Genomic DNA, 24815 nt, shown 5'->3' with positions numbered 1-24815 from the left:
TTTCTGTGTGGAGTTTGCATCTTCTTCCCGTGTTCCCCTGGGGTTTCCTCCTTTCTGTGAGGAGTTTGCATGTTCTTCCCGTGTTCCCCTGGGGTTTCCTCCTTTCTGTGAGGAGTTTGCATGTTCTTCCCGTGCTCCCCTGGGGTTTCCTCCAGATAAAAAATAAAAAGTGGCAGACATGGATATTAAGTGTGTTTTTGAGGTGTAAAAAAAAAAGTCTAAAAATCTGAAAGAATCAGACAGCATGAGGAAGTAAAACTGTAGCCTGAAGCTATAATGTAATTCCAGGTCGGCCGCGTGACGAAGACGAGGAAGAGTACGACACGGACGAACTCCTCACCTGCAGAAAGTCCTCTGCTCGCCCGCAAAAAGAGGATTCTGGGAAACGGAGTCCTCTGACACCAGGCGAACCATCTGAGCCGGGCGCTGACACAGGAAGGAAGAGAAAGAAGAAGATGGTGATGCCTGTTGTGAAACCCGCCTCCTCTTCATCAGACAGTGATGATGAAGATGATGATGAAGCCGTCAAGGTTTTAGTTTTGCATTTTCATTCAGTTTGCCTTTTTGTTTTCAATTTCAGTCTAGTTTTAATTCGTTTTTAAAGCGGCTTTGTTAGTTTATTATTATATATATTTTTGAAAATGCTTAGTTTGAGTTAGTTCTTATTAGTTTCAGTGTTAGTTTGAGTCTCTAGCAGAGAATCCCTAGCAGGCACACATTTTGAAGTACGGTGGTACAATTTGTCACCTAAAACTATGCAAAAATGCATGGACGCCTGTGAATTCAATAGTGCATGTGCAATATCCAAGCGTATCATGTGTTGTGAATCCTACTTCATCCTGTGGCGATAAAGGTCAGTTACAGTAGACAAAGAATACAGTACATGGGTCACACCATGCCTACCTTAGTTGAATATAAACCCAAACATGGCATCTTCTACCCTTCTAAAAAACGAAAATAAAAAATAATTGCATGTGCATATTTATATATAATAAAAACTGGTCTATTGTTGTCATGGTTCCCGCTCCTGCCCACTCCCGTTTACTTTTTTCCCCCCATCCCAATCACGTAATAAAGAGTGGAATGACTCCCATCCCACAAGAATCCCGAAAAAATGTCAGCCTTTAGAGTCACCAAGCGGGGTGATATTTTCGTACCAATCATGAGCCCTAAATGTGAATTCATTAAATATTGAAGCCATGTTGTCTCAGTCTGCAGCAGAAAGAGAGAAGAAGAAGAGGAGACAGACGGCCGTGAAGCCTCCTGCCTCAGAGTCAGAGGGAGCTGATGAAGAGGAGGAGGAGGAGGATGCTGATGATGAAGATGATGATGACGGAGAGGATGGTGGTAGTTCTGGTTCAGACTCAGATTATGAGGCTCTGTTCTCTAACTGTGTGCATCTGGAGCTCTCACTGTCTGACCTGCAGCAGCTGGCTGCCTCTGAGACTACAGCTTCCAGCATCCTCAGTGGCTCCAAACCAGGAAGTAACCTGGTCACCTCCTCCGTCCCGACGCCCGCGCCTCCTCCCAGGGAACCCACGACACCGGAGGAGATCCTCGCCGCCCTCTTGGAGGAGGACAGCAGCGAGGACGAACAGCAGCAGAAGAAGAAGAAGAAGAAGAGGAAGGGCATGGCGTCAACGCCGCTCCCCGCCTTCCAGGGGACCAGAGGACTGAGCGCGGAGGGAGATCTGGACCACAGAGCCTCAAACAGCAAAACTAACAAGACAGCATCAGGTAGGCCTGCAACTAACTAGACTGCATCAGGTAGGCCTGCAACTACCTATAGGGCATCAGGTAGGCCTGCAACTAACTAGACTGCATCAGGTAGGCCTGCAACTAACTAGGGATGCCCCAGATTGGACCCCCCCCCCCCCTGCTATGCAGATATTTTCAAACTCTTTTGTCCGATTGTCGATTTCCACCTACACTGCCTTTCCAAATTGACACACAAGAAAACGACTTCAACTTAGGTTATGTAAAACATGCCATATTTATTTTATGCAACATTTTCTTTCAAACAAAACTGAGACTCATTCAAGCATTTAGTCAAGCATGGAGCATTTGGGCATAATTAAAGCGTCATTTTATCAGCCGTCAGTTCATTTTGGGCCGATGACGATATTTCACATTAAAGCCTTGATCGGCCGATGATATCCATCATCATGGATCCCTACAACTAACGATTATTGTCATTATCGATTAATCTGCCCATTATTTTCTCAACTCATCAATTAGTCGTTTAGTCTATAAAAGGTCACTAAATTGTGAAAAATGTGGATCACCTTTTCCCCAAAGCCCAAGATGATGTCCTCAAATGTCTTCTTTTGTCCTGACCAACAGTCCACAACCCAAAGAGAATCAGCCTACTGTCATAGAAGACTAAAGACACCAGAACATATTCACATTTAAGAAGCTGGAACCAGAGAATGATGAATCGAGATACATTTTCTGTCAATTGATTACCGGTACTTGTTGCAGCTTTGTCATCAGGAAGCAGTGAGGAAGAGGAGGCGAAGACCAATCGGAGGGCTTGTAAAGTTGTGAGCGAGCTAGCAGAGGCTGAAGCATCTTCATCCTCCAGTGAGGAAGAGGAGGGGGCTCCTCCTCGTCCCAGGCCATCAGGAGGTGAAGAAGAGGTGGAGCGGCAGAGGAAGGCCAACCTGCGGCGGCTAGCAGCTGTGGAGCGGAGACAGAGAGAGGCCGAAGAACACAAGAGACTGATACAGGGAGCGCTAGCTAACATGGTGAGTGATAACACTACAAACATACTAACTCAAAAACTATAATACATCACATTGCTTTTATATTTACATTGTGAGTGAGAGCAGAAGTATATGAAAAGTTTGATATATAATATTTGTATGTAGTGTGAAATTTGTGGAAGTACTACAGTTTAAATATTGCAAGTGTAAAAACAAAATGCTGTTTGAAGGCCCATTATGTAAGATTTTTGCCCACTAGAGGTCACACTAGGGCTCTAACGTCAAAACGTAAACACAAACAGTCTATAAAACATTTAAGCCCTGTTCAATTCTCAAGTGAACGAGCTATACGAGTGGCATTTCTAGGTAGGAAGTTGTAATTAGGCTGTCTGAAACCAGTTTGATACATAAGTTCGCTGAATTTGCAACCTTTCTACGTACCTGTTTTTGTCCCATTTTCGAGGAACTATACAACGGTACCTTTCGTGCGTTAGGATATCCCATAATACCTTGAAAAATGTGTATAATTTTTTTTTATAAATAAATCAGAATCAGAATCAGAATCAGAATCAGAAAGACTTTAATGATCCCCGGGGGGAAATTGGGACAAGTTACAGTAGCTCGCTCACAGAACACACATAGCATAAATAAAATAAAAATAAACCGTAGTAAATGCAATATTAAGCAATAAGCAGAAAAACACAACATAGCATAGAATAACTAGTAAATGCGATAGAAGCAAAAGCACAAAAAAAGTAGAATGTCTAAGTAGCAAAATACCAATACGTAGAGTAAGTATAGTATACATTCCGTGTCAATTATCATTATTGCCTGTGACATATTGCACATATTGCACGTGATTTATATTAAGTCGGCTTGCCCTATACGTTACACGTGGCTCAGCCAGGCACAGTTAACCTATCGGCTGGCTCAGTCTCAGGGAGACTGAGCGTCTCCGAGGTGCTCTTTTAAGAGAGGCATTAAATAGACCAATGGCCACAGGCAGGAATGATTTCCTGTGCCTCTCCGTATTGCATCTAGGTGGAATCAGTCTCTCACTGAACGTGCTCCTGTGTTTGACTAGCACGTCGTGGAGTGGGTGCGAGTCATTGTTCATGATGGAGCGTAGCCAAGGGATAAAGTACTAGAAGTGGTGACCTGTTTAGAGTTTGAATGGCATTTTTGACTTAAGATATGAAAGAGTAGTTAGAGTTCAAAGAGGGCATGGTTTGAACATTCCACCCATAGACTCCCATTATAAAAAAGTAGAATATCTTAAAAATGTAAAAGTCAGATCACTGAGAAATGTAATAGCGCATTTCTAATGAATCTGAACATTATGAAGTTTGAACCGTGAAAGCATGAAGGAGTTGAAAGTCGGCAAATAACCTACGTATATTATACCAATGATTGCTGCTAACTCTGCACTATTCTCCCCCGCCAGGACGCTCCAACAGCAGGCAGAGGGAAACACATTGTCTTCGGCTCTGATGATAATGATGATGAAGATGATGAAGATAAGCAGCCCGCCTCAGAGGTCACCACCCTGTTCCAAGACAGCCAATCAAACAACACGGCATCTGGAGACGAGGAGGCGCCAGCCAATCAGACAACAGAGAGAAAAGAGAAGGTGGGCCAAGAGCCACTTGGCTATTGACAGAACCAGTCAGTTCACTTCATCAATGGCAGAGGCAGAAGCTGTTTACAGTATGAATGTTTATAAACTGAATGGTCATTTATTTATTTATATAGTATTGTGTTTCGTTTTGATATGAATTACTTTAGAGTAATTTAGAAAAACCTGCAAAGTGCTATTATGTTAGTTATCAAATATATATATTTTATAGATCATCATCATTAGTTGTGTGTGTGTGTGTGTGTGTGTGTGTGTGTGTAGCCCTCAGGCTCTCAGCTGTTTGGCAGCAGTGATGAAGAGGACGACAGCAGGTTCCACATCAGGCCGCAGTTTGAAGGGCGAGCCGGACGCAAGGTGACCGACCAATCAGATGCTCACTTCCTGATCACGCTTCACACTTCCTGTACACACCACCAGCACTTCCTGTACATGTCCTGCACTTCCTGTACACGCCCCCACACTTGCTGTACATAGCGGGTGTAGTTCGGTCGAAAGAAAATAGTTCCTACATGATAGTTCCTACAACTTATCTTGAGTAACCGAGTATATTGTATTTTCTTTGGCGCTTTGACCACCACAAGCCGGCTTCCCAGCTGAGTGGAGTTTCAGTTTTTAAGCACTGGGATCGCCCGAAGATCCAAACACCGCCCAGCCCGGAAAATAGAGGCCATCTCACTAAGTATTATCTGACCGACCCACTCACTCAGTCACTCAGTCACCCAACTCACTCACTCACTGATTTATTATGCCTCCACCGGCGATAGCATTATGGATTCGGGTTGTCCGTACGTCCGTCCGATGTTCGTTAACGCAATATCTGAGGAACGCCTTGACAGAATTTCACCAAATTTGCCTCAAACGTCGACTTGGACTAAAGGATGAACTGATTACATTTTGGTGGTCAAAGGTCAAGGTCACTGTGACCTCACCAAAACCATTTTCAAGGTCGGTGACGCCATATCTCAGTAACACCTTGACGAAATTTGGCTCAAACGTCAAAATCTGGACAGACATGCATGTCACTTGTTTGGAGGAGGCATATATCCGCGGTGCGGTTATTCTAGTTTACTGTAGTTATTTAGAGTCTGGTTTTCTAATCTGGATTGTTTGTATTTAATTGGTGACTGTGCGTTTTCATACTTTGACCATGTTCAGACCATCCAACTCATTTGTCATCATGTGTTTGTGGTCCAGCTGATGGAGCTGCAGTCTGGCTTCGGGACGGACGAGCGTTTCCGGATGGACTCCCGCTTCCTGGAGGAGGAGGAGGAGGAGGAGGAGGAGGAGGAGGAGGAGGAGGAGTCTGGTGAGAGGAGGCTGGGCGTGGGGGAAGAGTCAGAGGAGGACTCAGCTCTTCAGGAGGAGAAGAAGAAGCAGCTGTCAATCCTGCAGAGTCTCCTGAGCAGCAACAACCAGACCAGCAACCAGTCCAAGGCCCAGAGCTTCAGGTCTCTCACTCACACACACTCACACACACACACACACACACACACACACACACACACACACACACACACACACACACCACACAACACAACACACTACACACAACACACACGTACACACACACACACACACACACACACCACACAACACACTACACACACGTACACACACACACACACACACACACACACACACACACACACACACACACACACCACACACACACACACCACACAAGTACACACACACACACACACACACACACACACACACACACACACACACACACACACACACACTACACACACGTACACACACACACACACACATGCACAACACACTACACACAACACACACGTACACACACACACACACACACACGTGTCTGTGGACATACCGACATACGCGAGATTGAAGGTGAAAGAGTGTCTCACCCGCCAGGAGCGTGTGAGTTGGCAAGATAACCCAGGGGGTTATCTGCCTTAGTGATTTTACACTGTCGGATATGCCACGAAGTCACAGTATGTCACCACATCAGCTTAATATTGTTAGGCAAAATAAAAGCATATTATAATTAAAGAGAGAGACGTCCTTGTACAAAACATACCTGGACTCCAACATAGAAAGCTTCAGATGGATTTCAGTCTCCTCCGAGCGCAGTGCGAGCCACTTACGTCTATAAGACCCGCAGACGGAAACCCCCAGGGGGCATGGGGAGAACATGCAAACTCCACACAGAAAGGCCCTTTTGACGACCCCACCCGGGCGGTGGCACTTGAGGACATGCTGACGGGCACGCACTCCTTCAGCGCTCACAGCGTCCCAGGTGGGAATCGAACCCAGGACCTTCTAGCTGTGAGGCGACAGCGCTTACTACTGCACCACCATACCCCCCTTTTTTCTCCTTTTCTAACTCACTTTCATGTCACCACCTGCTCTCCCTTTAGGTCATTTTACACAGACAGCAACACAGGCAGAAACACTGAACTTATTATTATAATATTTTATTATCTTATTATTATTAACCAAACGTCAAAAATAACATCTCCACCCTCTTTGCTTTGCTCATAGTCTTCAACTAAACCCTAAATATCGCAGTATAAAACACATAAAACACTTGTACAAAACAGCAGAGGGTGCTGCAGCACCATAAGCACCCCACTTCCAATGTCATAGGCATTGTGACATCATCAGTGACATCACAATTACAGTGACATGACTGATGATGTCATAGACATTGTGACATCATCAGTGGAACAAAAACAAACAAACAGAGCCCACTTGCTCCCTTTTCTAGATGATGATGATAGATGATGAGGATAAAGTTTGTCACTGTGTGAAAATGAAGATGTCTAAAGTCCAGAAAGCTGTGGTGAAGCAGCATCTAACTGCAGCTGTTGAAGAGATCGTTTCGCTGTTTGAAAGAACGACAGCAGAGTACGAGGAGGAAGCTTCTCTTTCAAGAGAAGAGATCGACCGACAACGAAAACTGCTGGACGCTGTGCGGTTACACAGAGAAGCCTTGCCTCCAGACCTCCAGCAGCTGTTGGCCATTAAAGAAGAGGTTCCCCTTGAGCAGCAGGAGTGGAGCTCCAGTCTGGACGAGGAGGACGCAGAGCCCCCACACATTAAAGAGGAACAGGAGGAACTCTGGATCAGTCAGGAGGGAGAGCAGCTTCAGGAGGACCCACAACCCCCATACATTAAAGAAGAACAGGAGGAACTCTGGATCAGTCAGGAGGGAGAGCAGCTTCAAGAGCTGGAGGAGGCTGATATCACAAAGTTCCCATTCACTGCTGTCCCTGTGAAGAGTGAATATGAGGAAGAGAAACCTCAGTCCTCACAGCTTCATCAAAGCCAACCTGAGGAGAACAGAGATGCAGGGCCTCTAGCCACCAGCTCAACTAAACAGATGAAAAGAGAAGCTGGAGAGGATTGTGGAGTATCAGAAGCAGCCAGGAACTTATATCCAACTAGTCATTTACAACCAACTGATGACAAGAATTCAGACTCTTCTGAACCTGAGACTGAAGACAGTGATGATGAATGGATGGAAACTAGTGAACCACAGCCAGGTATAGAGTCACAGAAGAAACAAAGTGGTAAAGGTTTTTGTCACAAAGGAAACTTAAAGAAACACATGATAATCCGCACAGGAGAGAAACACAGGGCTCAATTGAGTTGCTCAGTCTGTGGTAAAGGTTTTGGTCGTGAAGGAACCTTAAATAAACACATGATAGTCCACACAGGAGAGAAACAATTTAATTGCTCAGTCTGTGGTAAAGGTTTTGCTCGTGAAGGAACCTTAAATAAACACATGATAGTCCACACAGGTGAGAAACAATTTAATTGCTCAGTCTGTGGTAAAGGTTTTGGTCGTGAAGGAACCTTAAATAAACACATGATAGTCCACACAGGTGAGAAACAATTTAATTGCTCAGTCTGTGGTAAAGGTTTTGCTCGTAAAGGAGCCTTAAATAAACACATGATAGTCCACACAGGAGAGAAGCTATTTCTCTGCTCAGTCTGTGGTAAAGGTTTTGGTCAGAAAGGAACCTTAGAGAAACACATGATAGTCCACACAGGAGAGAAGCTATTTCTTTGCTCAGTCTGTGGTAAAGGTTTTGGTCAGAAAGGAACCTTAGAGAAACACATGATAGTCCACACAGGAGATAAACAATTTCATTGCTCTGTCTGTGGTAAAGGTTTTGGTCGTGAAGGAACCTTAAAGAGACACATGATAATCCACACTAGGGTTTAATCCCGGGAAGCGGGATTCCGAGACATAAAGGTGCGACGAGCACTCGCATGGAAGGCGCTCAACGACACCGAGAAGATCTGGACCTCAAATTTATCCCGGGGGCTCAAGAAAAGGATCTTTGTCGCTACCATAGAGACCATACTGCTCTATGGGTGCGAGACATGGACCCTTTCCAAGGCCACATCAAGATCTATAGAGGGATGCTACACGCGGATGCTGCGAATGGCATTTAACATCTGCTGGTCACAGCACATCACAAATAAACAACTCTATGATGACTTACCATCCCTCACCAGTAAAATAAGAGACAGGCGACTACAGCTAGCTGGCCACTGCGCCAGACACCCTGAGCTGCCTGCTAGCCGAGTCATTCTGTGGGAACCAACTCATGGAAGGATGAACCCAGGAAGACCAATTAAGACCATGGTCAACACCCTAAAAGAGGACTGCGGAGCTGTAACAACTGGGGAGCTACGCTCCCTGATGGAAGCACGAGACGTGTGGAAGATCCCACATCGTGCCCGACGGCGGCCATCCCGTCCTGAGTCGATGCAGTGAGTGAGTGAGTAAGCGGGATTCACGGGAAATGCCGACTGGACCGTTTCCCGGGAAATCCAATAGCGGGAAATGGGAAAAAATGAATTTAAGAAAATAGCTGTACAGCCTATTGTAGCCTAAATAAAATGATGACCATTACTGCAGTTAATACGGTAATTGGTCCACACAGCCCACACCCACCTGTTGAGTGAGTCACACAGAGAGCATCTCTCAACAATGCACCACGCTGATGGATTCCACCACAATGTCTTCTGCAAGTTCTGCTGCCAGTAGTTTTATGTGGAGATACTTCACAAACAACCAAAACAACGAGGATGCCACATGTTGTCAGTGAGTGATAAGATGTGGAGGACGATCAACAAGCGGGTTGCTGCGACATTTGGAGTCGCAGAACCATAAAACCCCAGAGACCCCGCAAGTGAAGCGTCCGAGAACAATGGACTCATACTTAACACCAAAAGCCTCAGTGACCGAAATACTGTCAGAAATGGCAGCATATGATGGATTTACATTCAACAGCATGATGAAATGTGCCTACCTCAGAGCAGCACTCAAGAGAGATGGCCATACTCTCCCAAAAAAAGCAAAGTAAATGAAAATAAATAAATATTCTGTTAATTTTGAGTGATCATTTAGTTTATTAGGCTGATATCCAACATTGTTTGGCTATTATAGAAAGGCTGCTGAACGTTATCAGAATATGGAATCCATCTCAGCTTAATTGAAACACGCAAAATAACTTGGTTTAATGAATTTCATTTGTTTATTGTCCAATATCACTTCCCAAATTAAGTGCTGTAACGAATTCCGTTTATTTATTGTCAAATAACATTTCCATGAGGCTGTTCTTATCAGCAGACCGATCACATGCAATGAACACGGCATTTCATATGAAGTTTTTATCTTAAATTATAATGTTTGTTAACATAAATTCATTCTTTTTCTTTAATCCTATAATAATTATTGATATCAGCAAATAAGACACTACAGCATCAAATTAGCAACCCATAGATTTATTTAAAAAAAATACAAAATAAAAAGGGCGATTTCCCGGGATTCCCGGGAAATTTTTCTTAATTTCCCGTTTCCCGCTATGCCTCATTTTCGGGAAAAATATTAAACCCTAATCCACACAGGAGAGAAACACAGGGCTCGACATTAACGTACAGTATGCCCAGTGCCCCGGGCAAAAAAAAAAAAAAGTCAACCATTTCTTGGCCTTTGGATGCCAATGGGGCAACCACGTTTTAACAGGTAAAAAATAGGCACAGCAGTAAACAGCAAAATATTCACTAAATAAATATTGATTTAAAACATCACGGTTACATAACAGAGGCTCCGCAACACCGTCAGTTTAAAATGCCGTGTCTCTCTCGCTTCATTACATTACATACATTACATTACGTCATTTGGCAGACGCTTTTATCCAAAGCGACTTACAATAACACATTTTTTTGTCAGCAATAGAACAATCAACTATGGAGGACAGTCTATGACAACTACAACTTCTGAAGGAACAGTGGTACAAGTTTAGGTTAGTGGTACAAGGTTGGTTAGTTTTTTTTTTTTTTTTTTTTTAACACATTGACTGCCAGCCGTTTTTTTTTTGCTGTAGGTAGCTTCTGCCAGGCCGTTTTTTGAGGATTCTGGCTCATTTTAAAAGAGCCGAGGATTCTTTTCTGCTTGGAGTTTGTGAACACAAAGTTCAGAAAAGTACTAATAGAATGTGTGCTTTCTCTGTCTAAAAGAGTTAGTTTGTAGAGTTAGTAGTTATGTAGATATTAGCCGTTGAGTACAGCATGGTTTCAGCTGTCTCAGACTGAAAGCTGAGATAATCGCAGTTTTGTGAAATTCAATCAAACAGGCAGAACAGTCACTTTAACCATATATTTTTGGCATCAGTGAGAGATCAGACATCTAAACAATATAGTTCTGAACGCCCTCTCCTTCAACTCCTCCCTCCGTGGGCGTGTCTAGTGGCTTTCAGCCTGCGTTTGTCACAAGCCGAGTGCTCTGCTGCTGCTGCTGCTGCTGCTGCTGCAGCGAGTTCGAGCAGCCTCCCTCCCTGGCAGCGAGTTCGAGCAGCCTCCCTCCCTGGCAGCGAGTGTGGATAGGGCTCACTCGACTCTTGGGTTTGAGAGCCCCGATGAAGCCCCGTGCGACTCTAGGCTTATGCAAATTTGCAATCCCCCGTGTGCTGCTGCTGGCGCTGCCCGAGAGCGGCGAGTCTGGTGACTGATGACTGTAAAATCGGCAAGCCGTTTCCTTGAGAATGGAGGAAGCAGCAGCGGGAGGCGGCTGCTTTTGGTTGACTTTCTCTCTGTCGGGAGGGCACCGTCGCCACCTAGCTGGTCGGTAAAATAGATTATACACATTCAATACTTCCAATATCTCCATAGGAGACGCGGGGGGCATTGATCCACGTAGCACCGTCAAAAAAAAAATATATATTTTTTGACGACTCAACTCGTCGTTGGCAGTGAACAGCTGGATTGTGTTTGACGACTCAACTCGTTGTTGGCAGTCAACGTGTTAATAAGGAAAGAGAGAGAACGAAGTTAGATCAAGAAGGGCCCAGATGGAGCCTGAAAAGGTGTGTCTTTAGTCTTTTCCGAAAGATCGGCAGTGATTCAGCAGTCCTGACCGAAGGTGGAAGCTCGTTCCACCATTGAGGTGCCAGGGACGAGAAGAGTCGAGATCGGGATGAGCGACTTTTGAGCCCCCGTAGCGAAGGAGGGGCGAGGCGACCTGCACTGGTGGAGGAGCGAAGGGAGCGGTGAGAGGTTTGGAACCTGACCATGGATTGCAGGTACCGGGGAGCTGACTGGTGTACTGCCCTGTAGGCCAGTACCAGTGTCTTGAATTTGATGCGGGCCGAGATGGGAAGCCAGTGGAGCTCCTGGAAGAGGGGAGTGACGTGAGAGAATTTGGGTTGGTTGAATATCAGACGGGCTGCAGCGTTCTGAATGAGCTGAAGCGGTCGGATGTCGGTGGCAGGTAGGCCGGCCAGGAGCACGTTGCAGTAGTCCAGGCGGGAGGAGACAAGAGACTGGACCAGGAGTTGAGTCGCTTCTCTTGTGAGAAAGGGACGGATTTTGCGGATGTTGTAGAGAGAGAACCTACAGGAGCGTGCTGTAGCAGCTATGTTGGCAGAGCAAGACAGCTGGTTGTCAAGGATCACCCCAAGGTTCTTAGCTGTTTGGGAGGGAAGTACAGTGGTGTTGTCAATGGAGATGGAGAGATCTGCGAGAGGGCAGTCTTTTCCTGGGAGGAAGAGTAGCTCTGTCTTACCAAGGTTGAGCTTGAGGTGGTGGGCAGACATCCAGTCGCCAATGTCTTTGAGGCATGCAGAGATGCGAGCCTCGATTTGAGTGTCAGAGGGGGGGAAGGAAAGGAAAAGCTGGGTGTCATCAGCATAGCAGTGATAAGAAAAGCCATGAGAAGAGATCACATAGGCAAGAGATCTGATATAGAGAAGGAAAAGTAAGGGGCCCAGGACTGAGCCCTGGGGGACACCGGTGGTAAGAGGACAGGATCTGGAGAGGGACCCTCTCCATGAGACCTGGTATGAGCGGTTCGAGAGGTAGGAAGCAAACCAGGAGAGTGCAGAGCCTGAAATGCCGAGGTCAGACAGAGTGGAAAGAAGGATTTGGTGGTTGACTGTATCGAAGGCAGCAGACGGGTCAAGGAGGACAAGAACAGAAGAGAGGGATGAGGCCTTAGCAGTGTGAAGGGCCTCTGCTTCGTTTCCGCACGGACTATTATGCGGGCGCACCACACAGCTGCATGTTCCCAGTAGCCAGTCAGTAAGCCTAGCCATGGACGTCAGCCCAACATACATTCAATATTGCTCCCGAGATCTGCGTGTTGTGTGACAGTCGCCCACACAAATGGTTTTCTCCGTCCATCTTAATTTGTTTACTGAACGGAGATCAATGTAACGTAATGTTAAGTTATCTCTCACTTGCCTTGGCATGCATACACTAGCGTTACAGCTAACGGTAAATGATGACAGAGGTCAGAAGCAACTCAACCAAACGATCTCAGTTTCCACCCAAAAAACGTCTAAATGCATTTCGGATAGAGAAAGGACGACCAGGGAGTTCAATCTGCAAAACCTGCCGAAAACCAGTCGCAGCTCCAACCGTCTACATCTGCGTGCTCACCAGCTTTACATGCATGCCCAACTGTGAAGGCACTACGTAAGTGAGCAAATAACCTTAGATGATTAAAAATGAATAAGAAAACTAATAGGCATGGATGACACAGTTGATAATAACACTAAAGTTTACTACCCACATTTGTTATATTTCCCCTAAAGAAAAGAAAAATACACAAACTGGACAAAAAAAATTAATATACGGTAGTTCATCAAAAGAGCCTTGCAGACAGCCTTTGACTATGTTTTGTTCCAAAGGGAAATACCGCCATGAATGTTTAAACGAAAGAGGTAGCTGAGATTTCATTCCAAAGAGACATACTGTACAGTCAGACTTTTGTTTATTTTTATTTATTATTTTGGACCGAAAGGCAGCAACTGTTAAAATTGTGGAGAAAATACAATAAAACCTATATTTAAAGAATGCTCATGTGATTTTTATACGTCCACAATAATAATCGTGAAACCGTGATAATTGTGTGTTTTTTTTTCTCAGACTGTAATCGTACATCAAAATGTATAATAATTGCATCCTTAGCTGTAATAAGATAAAAAAAAGATTCTCTAATTACAAGCATATAGTATACGATTATACTATAAATATAGGCTATTATACTTACTTTTCTGTCACATCTTCATTATTAAGCCGACTTATGATTGCTTAGTATCTTAATTACCGTACTCAAAATATAAAGCGACTAAAAATGGCAGCCGTATTTTTATTTCGGCAACCAAAAGCTCCTGACAGGTTGCCACCCCGGCAACCACTTTTCAAAGTGAACGTCCGGCCCTGCATTGTGATGTCTTTCATCACCATTCAGTTCAATGGGACAACCATTCATTTGATTTAAGATGTTTTGCACACAGGAGGCATATTGTCATATATATTGATTAAAAAAAGATTCCTTATTAATAATATATTTTGAGCCCTAATGACCTAATAATAAAGTGTGATTTTTTTGTGTGTGTTTTGGTGTGTGTGTGTGTGTGTGTGTGTGTGTGTGTGTGTGTGTGTGTGTGTGTGTGTGTGTGTGTGTGTGTGTGTGTGTGTGTGTGTGCTTGCGCAGGGATGTGTCGGTGCTGCACTACGACCCGAGCAGAGAGGAACACGCCGCCTTCGAGACCGTCACCACAGCGGACCAGACCAAGAAGGAGAGGTAGAATATATATATATATATAATATAATATATTAGGGGCGTCACGGTACGTGTATTCGTCCCGTGACGGTATGGGCGTCACGGTTCGGTGCGTGAAGTGACACGACGAATGCGTCTAATCCAGAAGGTGGTGGTAAAGCACCTACACGCTGTTTGAACGCCATAAACGCCACAGAAGAAGACACACCAAAACAACCCAAGAGCCATCGAAATCCACGTTCAACTGAATGGAACGTTTTGTCGAGAGGAAACGGGGGTCGCTCCAGCGTGTTTACAAGCCGTATGTCGCTTCCATACTGCTTCACAAAACCACAACAATATCGAAGCGTCCAACTGCCCCCCTTTACCGTCATCAAAAAAGCGAATGCAGAGCAGTATCCTAATGACTTTTATGACTCAGGCTGTTTTGCAAATTCTGTCAACATCAAGCCAAGAGGTAAGCTTGCTAATGTAACGTTACGTAGCCGCGACGTGCAACTATAAAGGACTTTCCTTTAGTCCTTTATAGTTGCGCGTATAAACGTTACATAACACTGACAAAGCTGTTAACTTGTAAATAAGCAACTTACATTGAGATGACAAGCAAGATGCGGTGAGGAAGAGGGGGATGACTCCTTGTCATGTTCCAATAATCCATTATGAGGACTGAACATAATCATTATGTTAAACAAAACTCGCCTCCAATAACGTTAAACGTTAACAACCTTGACCGAATTTCTTCACATTTGGCTCAAACGTCAAAGTCTGGACAAACATGGATGTCGACTGCTCACTTGTTGGCGGAGGCATATATCCGCGGTGCGGTCGTTCTAGTTTCTTCTGTCATGTTTCTACCGTGTTGGGGACATGTTGGAACTTCTTGTTACCGCTGGCAGCCATTTTTTCTTGTGTCAGGTTTCTACCGTGTTAGGGACAGCAGCCATCTTTTCTTCTGTCAACAAGATGCACAACTCACCGGGAGCTAGAGCATGCACCATCAAGCAGTTGGACTGCCGTACATGTTGCAAAACTGATAGGTCATCACAGTGGGATTAAGGTGTTTACAGTACATGTCTACAACACACTTCAACAATGAGACTAAGATCAGAATACTCCACGTCTTCATTCCACTATTGCTTCTTCAGCTTAAGGTAATCAGTAACATGCTGTTTACATGACAGGGTCTTATTCAGAGTATCGGGTTAATTTCGCAATCTTGCCGTCCATGTAAATGTAGTCGATATGAAATCAGACTGCAGATCAGTCTATCAGGTCCATACCCAGTTTATATTGCTCTCTGACTGTAATCTTCCTTCCTTCCTCCCTCCTCAGTAAGGCCAGCAGGCGGAAGAAGAAGTTGGAGGCAGAGAAGCTGCCGGAGGTCTCCAGGGAGATTTACTTTCAGGTGTCAGATGACCTGAAGGGGGCGTTCGCTCCCACCACAGACCACGGCCACGACGAGGCAGGAGGAGAGAACAAGAGCTGGGACCAGGAGGAGGAAGAGAAGGAAGAAGAGGAGGAGGAGGAGGAAGAGGAAGAGAACGTCTCAGCCAATCCCAGCGCAGCAAGAGAGGAGGCGTCCGGGTTCAAATTCTCCTTTTTTGCAGAGGAGACGGAGACAGAAAGCAAGGAGACAGGTAGGACAAACTGCTCTGAACGTCTTCTTAAAGGAACAGTTCAATTTCAGTCATTATTTTAAAGGAGCTACCAGGAACTTTAAACTGCTTATGAAACAGTCTAAATGTAATACTGATGCCTCACATCGGTGAAGAAAAGTCACATTCACTGCATTAGTTAGCTGACATCACCACGCTGTCGTTTCAAAATACCTCAGGTTTGCACCCTGGCCCTGACAGGTAAGACTAGCTCTAATTAGCAGAAACAAGGCTTGGCCGTTTGGCCAGTTTGACTTCAAAGTAAAAGTGTGACATTTAAAACATTTAGCAGTATAGTATGTAGCTAATATTAGTTATATTAAGCAATCTGTGTCTGTCTGTCTCTCTCTCTCTAGCTGAGTACGAGGTGCAGAGCATCCAGGGGTCGCGGGTGTCATGGCAACAAGACCCGCGTTTCCATGACAGCAGCTCAGAGGAGGAAGAGGAAGAAGAAGAGCATAGCAGCAGCGCTCAAACCGCAGAGTGAGTTTCTTTTTGTATGTGTGTGTCTGTGTGTGTCTGTGTCTGTGTGTGTATGTGTGTGTCTGTGTGCTCTACGGCTGCAACTGACGATTATTGTCATTATCAATGAATCTGGAGGTGTTGGGGAGTAGTGAACTACATGTAGTTGAACTACATACTTTAACTACATTTTGCAGTGGCTTGCTGGTAGTGGGTTTCCGCTATATACATTTACTAGTGGTGGCCCGCCACTGCACTGTTGTACATATTATGTATAACCCCGCCCCCACCACCCCCTTTGGTAATTTTTGTGTAGTTTAACTACTCAAACTACAATTTTGGGCAATAAAATGAAAGGAATATATATATTTATTTTATTTTATTTTACTATTACTGTTGAACCAGAACCCCCTTTGACAGGACTGCCCCTTTTTCTTTCGTCCTGATCACTTTGAAGGTAGCATAGACCATGAAGGCAGCCAGGATCCCACTAATGTTACTCTACTCCTTGGCTTGCCCTCATATTCTTACCCTAACCTTAACCAATCCTAGCGCAATACACACAGCTTATGCTGCCTCTGATTGGCTTGCCCCGAGATTCTTACCCTAACATTAATAACCAATCCTAGTGCTTGAATGCTACGCAGGGTGGGTCTTACCACGAAAGTAGGTAGTGTGATCCATAAACACGACCACATGCGACAGCGTCACCATGGACAAACCTCCCGATGACTTACCACCATGGTCATATTTAACCCATTGATACCTGATGCAGCATTTGTGTGTATATCCCTCATTTGTGTGTGTATCCCTTTAAGACCACGAACCGCGTGACGCGGTTCGTGGTCTTAAAGGGATACACACACAAATGCTTCATATCAGGTATCAATGGGTTAAGTAAATACATGACATTGACTAGCTCTACAGACAAAAGTGATGTTCATGTGAGCTATTGCTATCGCAATAAACTCAATTGAGAGGCATATTTTTGCTGGCATGTCACTTTTTTGTAGGCTATTATATTTTATTTCATATATCACACATTTACACATTGTAAATTTAATGTTTTTTTAACTACTTTTTCTGCGTAGCTTGTAGTTTCCTAAAGTAGTTGGTAGCTTCCTAAGCTCTGCTTTCAAAGTAGCTTCCCCAACACTGTCATCTGGTGATTATTTTCTCCACTAATGATTAGTCATTTGGTTTATAAAATGTCACAAAATTGTGAATCACTTTTTTCCCAAAGCCCAAGATGACCTCAAATGTCTTCTTTCGTCCTGAGCAACAGTCCACAACCCAAAGACCAGATAATACTCACATTTAAGAAGCTGGAACGAGAGATTATTATTATTATCAAAATATTGGCGATTAATTTAATAGCTGTGTGTGTGTGTGTGTGTGTGTGTGTGTGTGTGTGTGTGTGTGTGTGTGTGTGTGTGTGTGTGTGTGTATGTGTGTGTGTGTGTGTGTGTGTGTGTGTGTGTGCGCGCGCGGTTCACAGAGAGAAGACGACTCCATCAAAGACTGAACTCTTCTTCTTCTATCCTGCAGATGACAGACTGACAGGTAGGATGGTCTGTGTGTGTGTGTGTGTGTGTGTGTGTGTGTGTGTGTGTGTGTGATATTTAGTCTTTGTGACACAAGTGTTATTTGTCCAGAAGCACACTGTGTTCAGTAGGAAGTGTATCATTGAGTCTGTGTTGGATCATGGTGATGTTATCTACAGACAGACCTCTAGCTCCACTCTGAAACCCCTGGACTCAGTTCATCACTCCGCTCTAAGATATAAGCCCTGTTTGAAACCGGTCCCTATTACAGAAATAGTGGACTATATAGTGTGTTGGCCATTTTGTACTAGTGCCCGAACTCTCAACTGATCATTTCATTCACTATATAGCCCACTGTAAAATACCCACAATGCACTGCAATTTCTAGTGAACAGCGAATCTACCCTACATTCTCTCCCATGTGAATTGTGATCCTTTTTTTCTGAAATGTTGCCACAAACAAACACAGATCATGCACAGTCCTTTGTATCAACATTAAACTCAGATATAAATGTTGATTTGTAACTTTTGGTTCATTTTTGGTTGATTAATAGCGATTTCCTTCTCAGCCCTTGGTTTGGAGTGTACACTTGGAAAATCTCCGTTTCGAGGGCAAGATAGCCCTCCCCATTCACCCTAGATCTGATCTAAAACAGTATCGGGACACCCTCCCTCCCCCTTCACATTAACGCGCAAAATGGAGGGTTAAGGGCCAAGGGGTGAATTGGGATTGGGCCCAAAGGTTGAATGAATCAATGTAAAACCTCTCCTCCTCTCCTTGTCTCCTCTCCTCTCTCCTTGTCCCCTCTCTCCTCTCCTTGTCTCCTCTCTCCTCTCCTTGTCTCCTCTCTCCTCTCCTTGTCTCCTCTCTCCTCTCCTTGTCTCCTCTCCTCTCTCCTTGTCCCCTCTCTCCTCTCCTTGTCTCCTCTCTCCTCTCCTTGTCTCCTCTCTCCTCTCCTTGTCTCCTCTCTACTCTCCTTGTCTCCTCTTCTCTCTCCTTGTCCCCTCTCTCCTCTCCTTGTCTCCTCTCCTCTCTCCTTGTCCCCTCTCTCCTCTCCTTGTCTCCTCTCTCCTCCCCTCTCTCCTTGTCTCCGCTCCTCTCCTCCATCAGAAGGTCCCAGGTTCTTCTGTCGTTCCTCCCAGACGGAGGAGCAGAGGGAGGAGTGGGAGGAGAGGAGGAGCGCGCTCTCCCAGGTCAGAGCCAATCACAACACACGCACACGCGCACACACACACACACACACACACACACACACACACACACACACACACACACACAATGGATCTAGCCATGTGACTTTACCCATTGGTTTGTGGAGTCCTATTTTTAAGCCTCGAGTTTGGCATTTTGACCGTCGCCATCTTTTTTTTTCTTTTTACCAGACAGAGCCGCAGCTCCGCCTGCTATTGGTCCATGATCAGCGAGCTGCGCGATCACTGGACAGGCGCTCTGTCAATCACGCCCCAAAGCATAGTCTGCTTTATTATCTATTTGTTACGTTTTTTACAACCCACAGACAGATGTGAAGGGGGACCAATGGCATGGATTTATGACAAAGAATAAAAATGTGGAAAAAATAAATATACGAGGTCCCCGCCCTCCCGACAGCAGCGATATGATGATGTCATCCCACATGTCTTTTGTCCCAGTCATCATATGATGATGTCATCCCACGTCTTTTGTCAGAGTCATCATATGATGATGTCATCCCACATGTCTTTTGTCCCAGTCATCATATGATGATGTCATCCCACGTCTTTTGTCAGAGTCATCATATGATGATGTCATCCCACATGTCTTTTGTCCCAGTCGTCATATGATGATGTCATCCCACATGTCTTTTGTCCCAGTCGTCATGTAACTGATGTCCCACATGTCTTTTGTCCCAGTCATCATATGATGATGTCATCCCACGTGTCTTTTGTCCCAGTCATCATGTAACTGATGTCCCACACGTCTTTTGTCCCAGTCATCTTGTAACATAATGCACTGCTCCCTCTAACCCTGACCCTCTGCCCTCAGGAATACCGCAAGAAGCACCGGGACGCCCGGAGGAGGCTGAAGTGCGGGCAGAGGAGCTGAGGATTCTGGGAAGTGGAGTTCTTTCTCGGCCTGGGCTCGGGAACTCACAGAGCCATTTTGTGCCTTGGACTGTTAGCGGGAGGGAGACAAAAATGGCCGCTGAGGAGCCGGTGACACGACAGGAAAAAAAATTCTCACAAATATATGTAATATTTGATGCGAGCTGATGATGAAAGTTCAGCAGCTCAGAAACAGTCTGGTCCAGCTTCCTCCTCACCAGTCGCCGTGGAAACATCGGCTTTTCATCCACAGAAACCTCAGAGAGCAGAGAGACATGTTTCAATGTATTTCGAGACTTTTTCATGTTTTCTCTCAGCTTGCTGATTCCATCAGTTTGATATGGGCAGAAATGTGTCACTAGAGAATTATGTTTGAATTTGAATTGCTCAACTTCAATTGAATTGCATAATACAACTGAATTACATCATTTGAATTTCTATTGTTTAAACTGATCATCTCAAATATGTTCATGTAAATAAATGTTACGTCACTATCGCAGGCTGAGTTAACACAATGGTGATTTTTGCTTTTCTCGCTATTGGAGTACTTTTATTGTTGCGAGCGGCGCTATTGTTTAGTACGGGGATCAGCTGATGAGCCGAGGAGCCTCTGTGAAGGCTGAGACATGGTGGAGCGACGTCCACTCGACGTCCACGCAGGCACCGAGGCTTTCATGGTCAGAGCTGCAGCCAAGTGCTCATCTTGTTACATTGTAACAGTGATAAGTGAGAAACGGCCCATGGAAAGTCACAATGAAACGGCATTATGTGCAGTACTGTGGGTTCACTCTCAAATGATCATATCAGCACATGAATAGAATCACCAAACTTGTTTTTACTGAACAGGTGTTTAAATTCTCAGCCCTGATAACATACTTTGTGCTGCTTTGTCTCTCAACACAGCACATTTACTTGAAATGACTGAAAATTTACCGTTACAAATCAAAGTTTTCTAGTAGAAATTGGTAAGCTGATACTCAATAGGAATTACTTTAAATTTGAAAATGCTTATTTACAATGTCAAGGTGTAAGTACGGGGAGTCCCTGCTCTCCAAATTATGCCAACCTCTTTATGGGTAAGTTTGAAGAAGACTTTCTACCACAACAACAACCCTTTTTGATCTGTGGTAAAATGCTGGTTATGCTTTATCGATTATATATTTTACGAGGTCACTTGCTCAACTTGAGGAATTCAAGGTATATATTAATTCTAGAATGCCCTCTATAAAATGTTCACTAGAATTTAGTCTCGAGTCCATACCCTTTCTGGATGTTTGTGTAAACAAGTCTGAACAACTTATGACCAAGGTTTTTAGAAAAGAGACTGACCGCAACAGCTTTTATTATATTTTTCTAGCTACCATCCTCCTAGCCTCAAGAAGGGTTTACCCTTTAGCCAGTTATTAAGAATAAAAAGGATCTGCAGTACTGATATTTCTTTTGAAGAACAGGCTTCTGAACTCTTCACGATTCAGAGCTAAGGGTTACAGTACTACTGACCTTGATAACAGCCTCCAGAAAGTTAGAAATATGAAGCGGCATGACTTGTCACCTAAAACTTCCTCTCATGATTGTAATATTGTTTGTGCTACGTCGTCTTTCTCTCCGGTTTCCCAGGAAATCTAAACATGTGTCTTGAAACATTGGCACATCTTGTGTAGTGACCTGTGACCCCCAAGTAGGCCATGTCAACACGAGTCGCCATGTCGTGCGTTCCTTTATCGCAAAAGAACTGGGAGGTGGAGGCTAAATTACGTCACATCCGTTTTGTTAGCGTTCCATTTGCAGAAAAGTTGAGCTGGGAAGTTCACTGTTCACTGGTCAGATCCACTCGCTAGCCAGGCTAGCCATTGTTAGCAATAACAGTTGATATAACATTTAGTGGCATTTTGCGCATACAAACACTGCAGCCTCATGTCCACACAGATAGAAGTAGGCCGTGCTGTGTGTACAGCTGATTTAACGAGACACAAACAAGACAGAAGTGCTAAATAGCATTTATATGATTATAACTACTGTTGTTGCGCGGAGCAGCCATCTTGGATTTTTTTAGGTCGGGGCTGCTGAGACTCCTACGAGTTTGGAATGGGAAATACCAGCTCTAGTGACGTCACGTCCCAGCTCATGAACTTTGAACCGGTAAGATTACCAGTTCCCAGTTATAAAGGAATGCACGATAAGCCTCCCAGTTTTGCTCACAAACGAGCTAGGAACTTATAAGGGACATGTTGGCCAAGGCTGACTGCCATACATGTCCTTCACACTTTTTATCTCCAAGTAATGGTCATTTTCCTTGTTCCAATTGTGTTCAATGTAACGCCATGATCAGGGGTCTGTTTTTTCTACACCCACACTCTGGTAAAAAAAAAGTTATTTTATCAAGAGTAGAATCTCATGTAAAACTAAGTTTGTTGTGTATCTTTTGAAGTGGCCTATGTTATGTGGGTAAAACCAGGAGGGATTTAAAAATCCGCATCTCTGAACACAAGTAATATTAGGAACAAGGATGAAAAGCAAGGCAAGGCACTTTTTTTCTTTGGAAATGTTCCATAGTTTTTATTTATATTTTATTTCACATCCCACCCAAATCAGCCTGGTGACGCAAGGTTATGGCTCCATAGGGTTCCATTGCAGTTGCCACCCAGTGACGTGGTTTGTTTACCATAATGCTGAGTCGCTTTGGATGAAAGCGTCTGCTAAAATAAATGACATGTACATTATTATTTGGCCTGCCTATGGGCGTGCTCTGCACTTAGGGGGCGTGCTCTGCACTGTCTGCGACCGCAGCTGGACCCTTCTCTCTGCGTGCGTGTGGCATCACAACAAACATGGCGGCTGAGGCTGAGCAGAGAGGAAACGCAGACTGAGCCGTCAGACAAGACTGTTTTAGTTATATTAATATATCCCACAGCACTTTATTCAACATGGAGCCCGACTCCTTCCCGGAGGAGCTGTCCGAGAGGAGCGTGCGTGTGCTCGGCTCCGAGCTGCTGCCCGAAAACTACACGGTACGTCCCGACTCTGTCAAGCTAGCTCAGCATTTAGCCTAGCTTCATTTTGCATCAGGACATCAGAAGTGAACTGTCAAATAACCTTTCATGATATTTCATGATTTTTGGGCGATTGGTCTCCTTTAAGAATGACTTATAACGTGCCTTTTGGATTTTAAATTTCCTATTCCATTTCCGCTACTATTCAGGTGTTTTTAAAGTGTATGCATTTTAAAGATGGACAAAGGCATTATCGTGAAATCTTTGCCTTAAGGTAGAACTGTGAACATTCAGTCCAAATTTGCTGACATTCTAATCATTATTTCCAGAGAGACATGTGATAAGGTAGCCCCATTTGTTTCGTCGCCCCATCGCCTGTAGCTCTGGAACTGGGTCACATAGATAGAGCTGAACAGTCACATGACGTCTCTTGCCCCGGAAGGTAGTTTCCCATTCATTTTCTCGATAGACTGTAGACACTTCAGAAAAATCCTTGTATAACGAGTTTTAAGGCTGGAACCAAGCCAACCAACGAGCTACTGCATTGTGAGTGAGCATAAAACATTGCACTTGGAGCAAAAACAAAAAAAACAAGCTGGGAAAATAAATTGAATTTTCGATCCCCCATCTTTATTTTTGTTTTATAATGATTTTTATAAATGTCTATGGAGATAATGAATGGGAAACTCACTATAAGGTTACTATCCGTGATCTGAGGTACCAAGGGGGAAAAACGTTGTAGAACACAGTTCTGTTTCATTCCTTCCTGACTGCCAGTGGCAGTTTAACTGTGAATAATGATCTCGCGCTCCGCGACAGACGAGTGTTTTTATACCAACGTAGTCACGTACGTGACGTGGGGCACCTGCGTGTCTATAAAGGTGCGCCGTGACCCACCATACGTCATCTTTGATCTTCTCGCAACCTGGCGTATTTCGACAGGTGTGCGGCTCCGGAGCTCCGTTATTCGGATTCTCCATTTTTGGGATCAGAGACAGACAAAGGAGAGGTAGGTACACGGCCTGAAGGTGTGTTTAGTCAGCCATTCCGCTCAGCCTGTGACTTGAGTCAGAGTGCAACGGGGTTGTCCTCTAAGGCTGTGGGTGGCTGCCTACCACCTCTCCCCTCGCCGGGAGGTAGCTCCGTTAGCAGGGCTATCTCCGGCCTAGGCGGCTGGGCCTAGCCGTGGGTGTGCGTGGGACGCTACCCCCGTCTAGGTTGCCTGGTCGGGCTTGTATATTGCCTTGTGGTAGCAATTATAGTGCATAATTGTGTATATATTAAATAGATAATATTGGATTATACTATACTGTATTATACTATACTGTATTATATTAAGATATTCTAAGCTATAGCCTATAGCCTTTTGTACAATTAGATTGTATAATTGTAGAGTATTATATATAATATTGTATTATATCATACTGTATTAGATTATATCGTAAAGTTAGCTTGTGGGGCGCGGACGTGTCCTGGACTGTGTCCCAGGGCCCGCTCCGAGCTCCCAGCCCGGCCCTCGTCGCTGCATTGCGGACGTGTCCTGGACTGTGTCCCAGGTCCCGCTCCGATCTCCCAGCCTGGCCCTCATCACAACAGTGCGGACGTGTCCTGGACTGTGTCCCAGGTCCCGCTCCAAGTTACGGGCTTGACCCCCTGTGCTCGTTGACAATGCTGGCCTGTT

General features: G+C 44.7%; 2 protein-coding genes across 2 annotated transcripts in view; both read left to right on the top strand.

Moving 5' to 3' along the window:
- Positions 1-20554, top strand: part of nol8 (nucleolar protein 8) — a 28163-nt gene extending 7609 nt beyond the window's left edge. The window contains exons 8-20 of the mRNA XM_083660985.1: positions 289-530; positions 1212-1737; positions 2482-2747; positions 4150-4335; positions 4603-4695; positions 5536-5622; positions 5656-5789; positions 14333-14422; positions 15734-16038; positions 16413-16539; positions 18017-18081; positions 19174-19256; positions 20086-20554. Of these exons, the coding sequence (XP_083517111.1) occupies positions 289-530; positions 1212-1737; positions 2482-2747; positions 4150-4335; positions 4603-4695; positions 5536-5622; positions 5656-5789; positions 14333-14422; positions 15734-16038; positions 16413-16539; positions 18017-18081; positions 19174-19256; positions 20086-20145 (2264 nt within the window). The 3' untranslated portion in view covers positions 20146-20554. The remainder of the gene's footprint in view (positions 1-288; positions 531-1211; positions 1738-2481; positions 2748-4149; positions 4336-4602; positions 4696-5535; positions 5623-5655; positions 5790-14332; positions 14423-15733; positions 16039-16412; positions 16540-18016; positions 18082-19173; positions 19257-20085) is intronic.
- Positions 20555-23068: 2514 nt separating this feature from the next.
- The window catches only part of nisch (nischarin), a gene marked incomplete at its 5' end in the record, with an annotated part of 49424 nt that continues 47677 nt past the window's right edge, over positions 23069-24815 (top strand). Inside the window, one exon of the mRNA XM_083660984.1 lies at positions 23069-23152. Within this exon, the coding sequence (XP_083517110.1) occupies positions 23069-23152 (84 nt within the window). The remainder of the gene's footprint in view (positions 23153-24815) is intronic.

The sequence above is a fragment of the Poromitra crassiceps genome (genome assembly GCF_964638095.1).
Source record: "Poromitra crassiceps genome assembly, chromosome: 25".
Taxonomy (NCBI): Eukaryota; Metazoa; Chordata; class Actinopteri; order Beryciformes; family Melamphaidae; genus Poromitra; species Poromitra crassiceps.
Note: the sequence above shows the minus strand (reverse complement) of the source record. Positions and strands in the feature narration are given on the sequence as shown.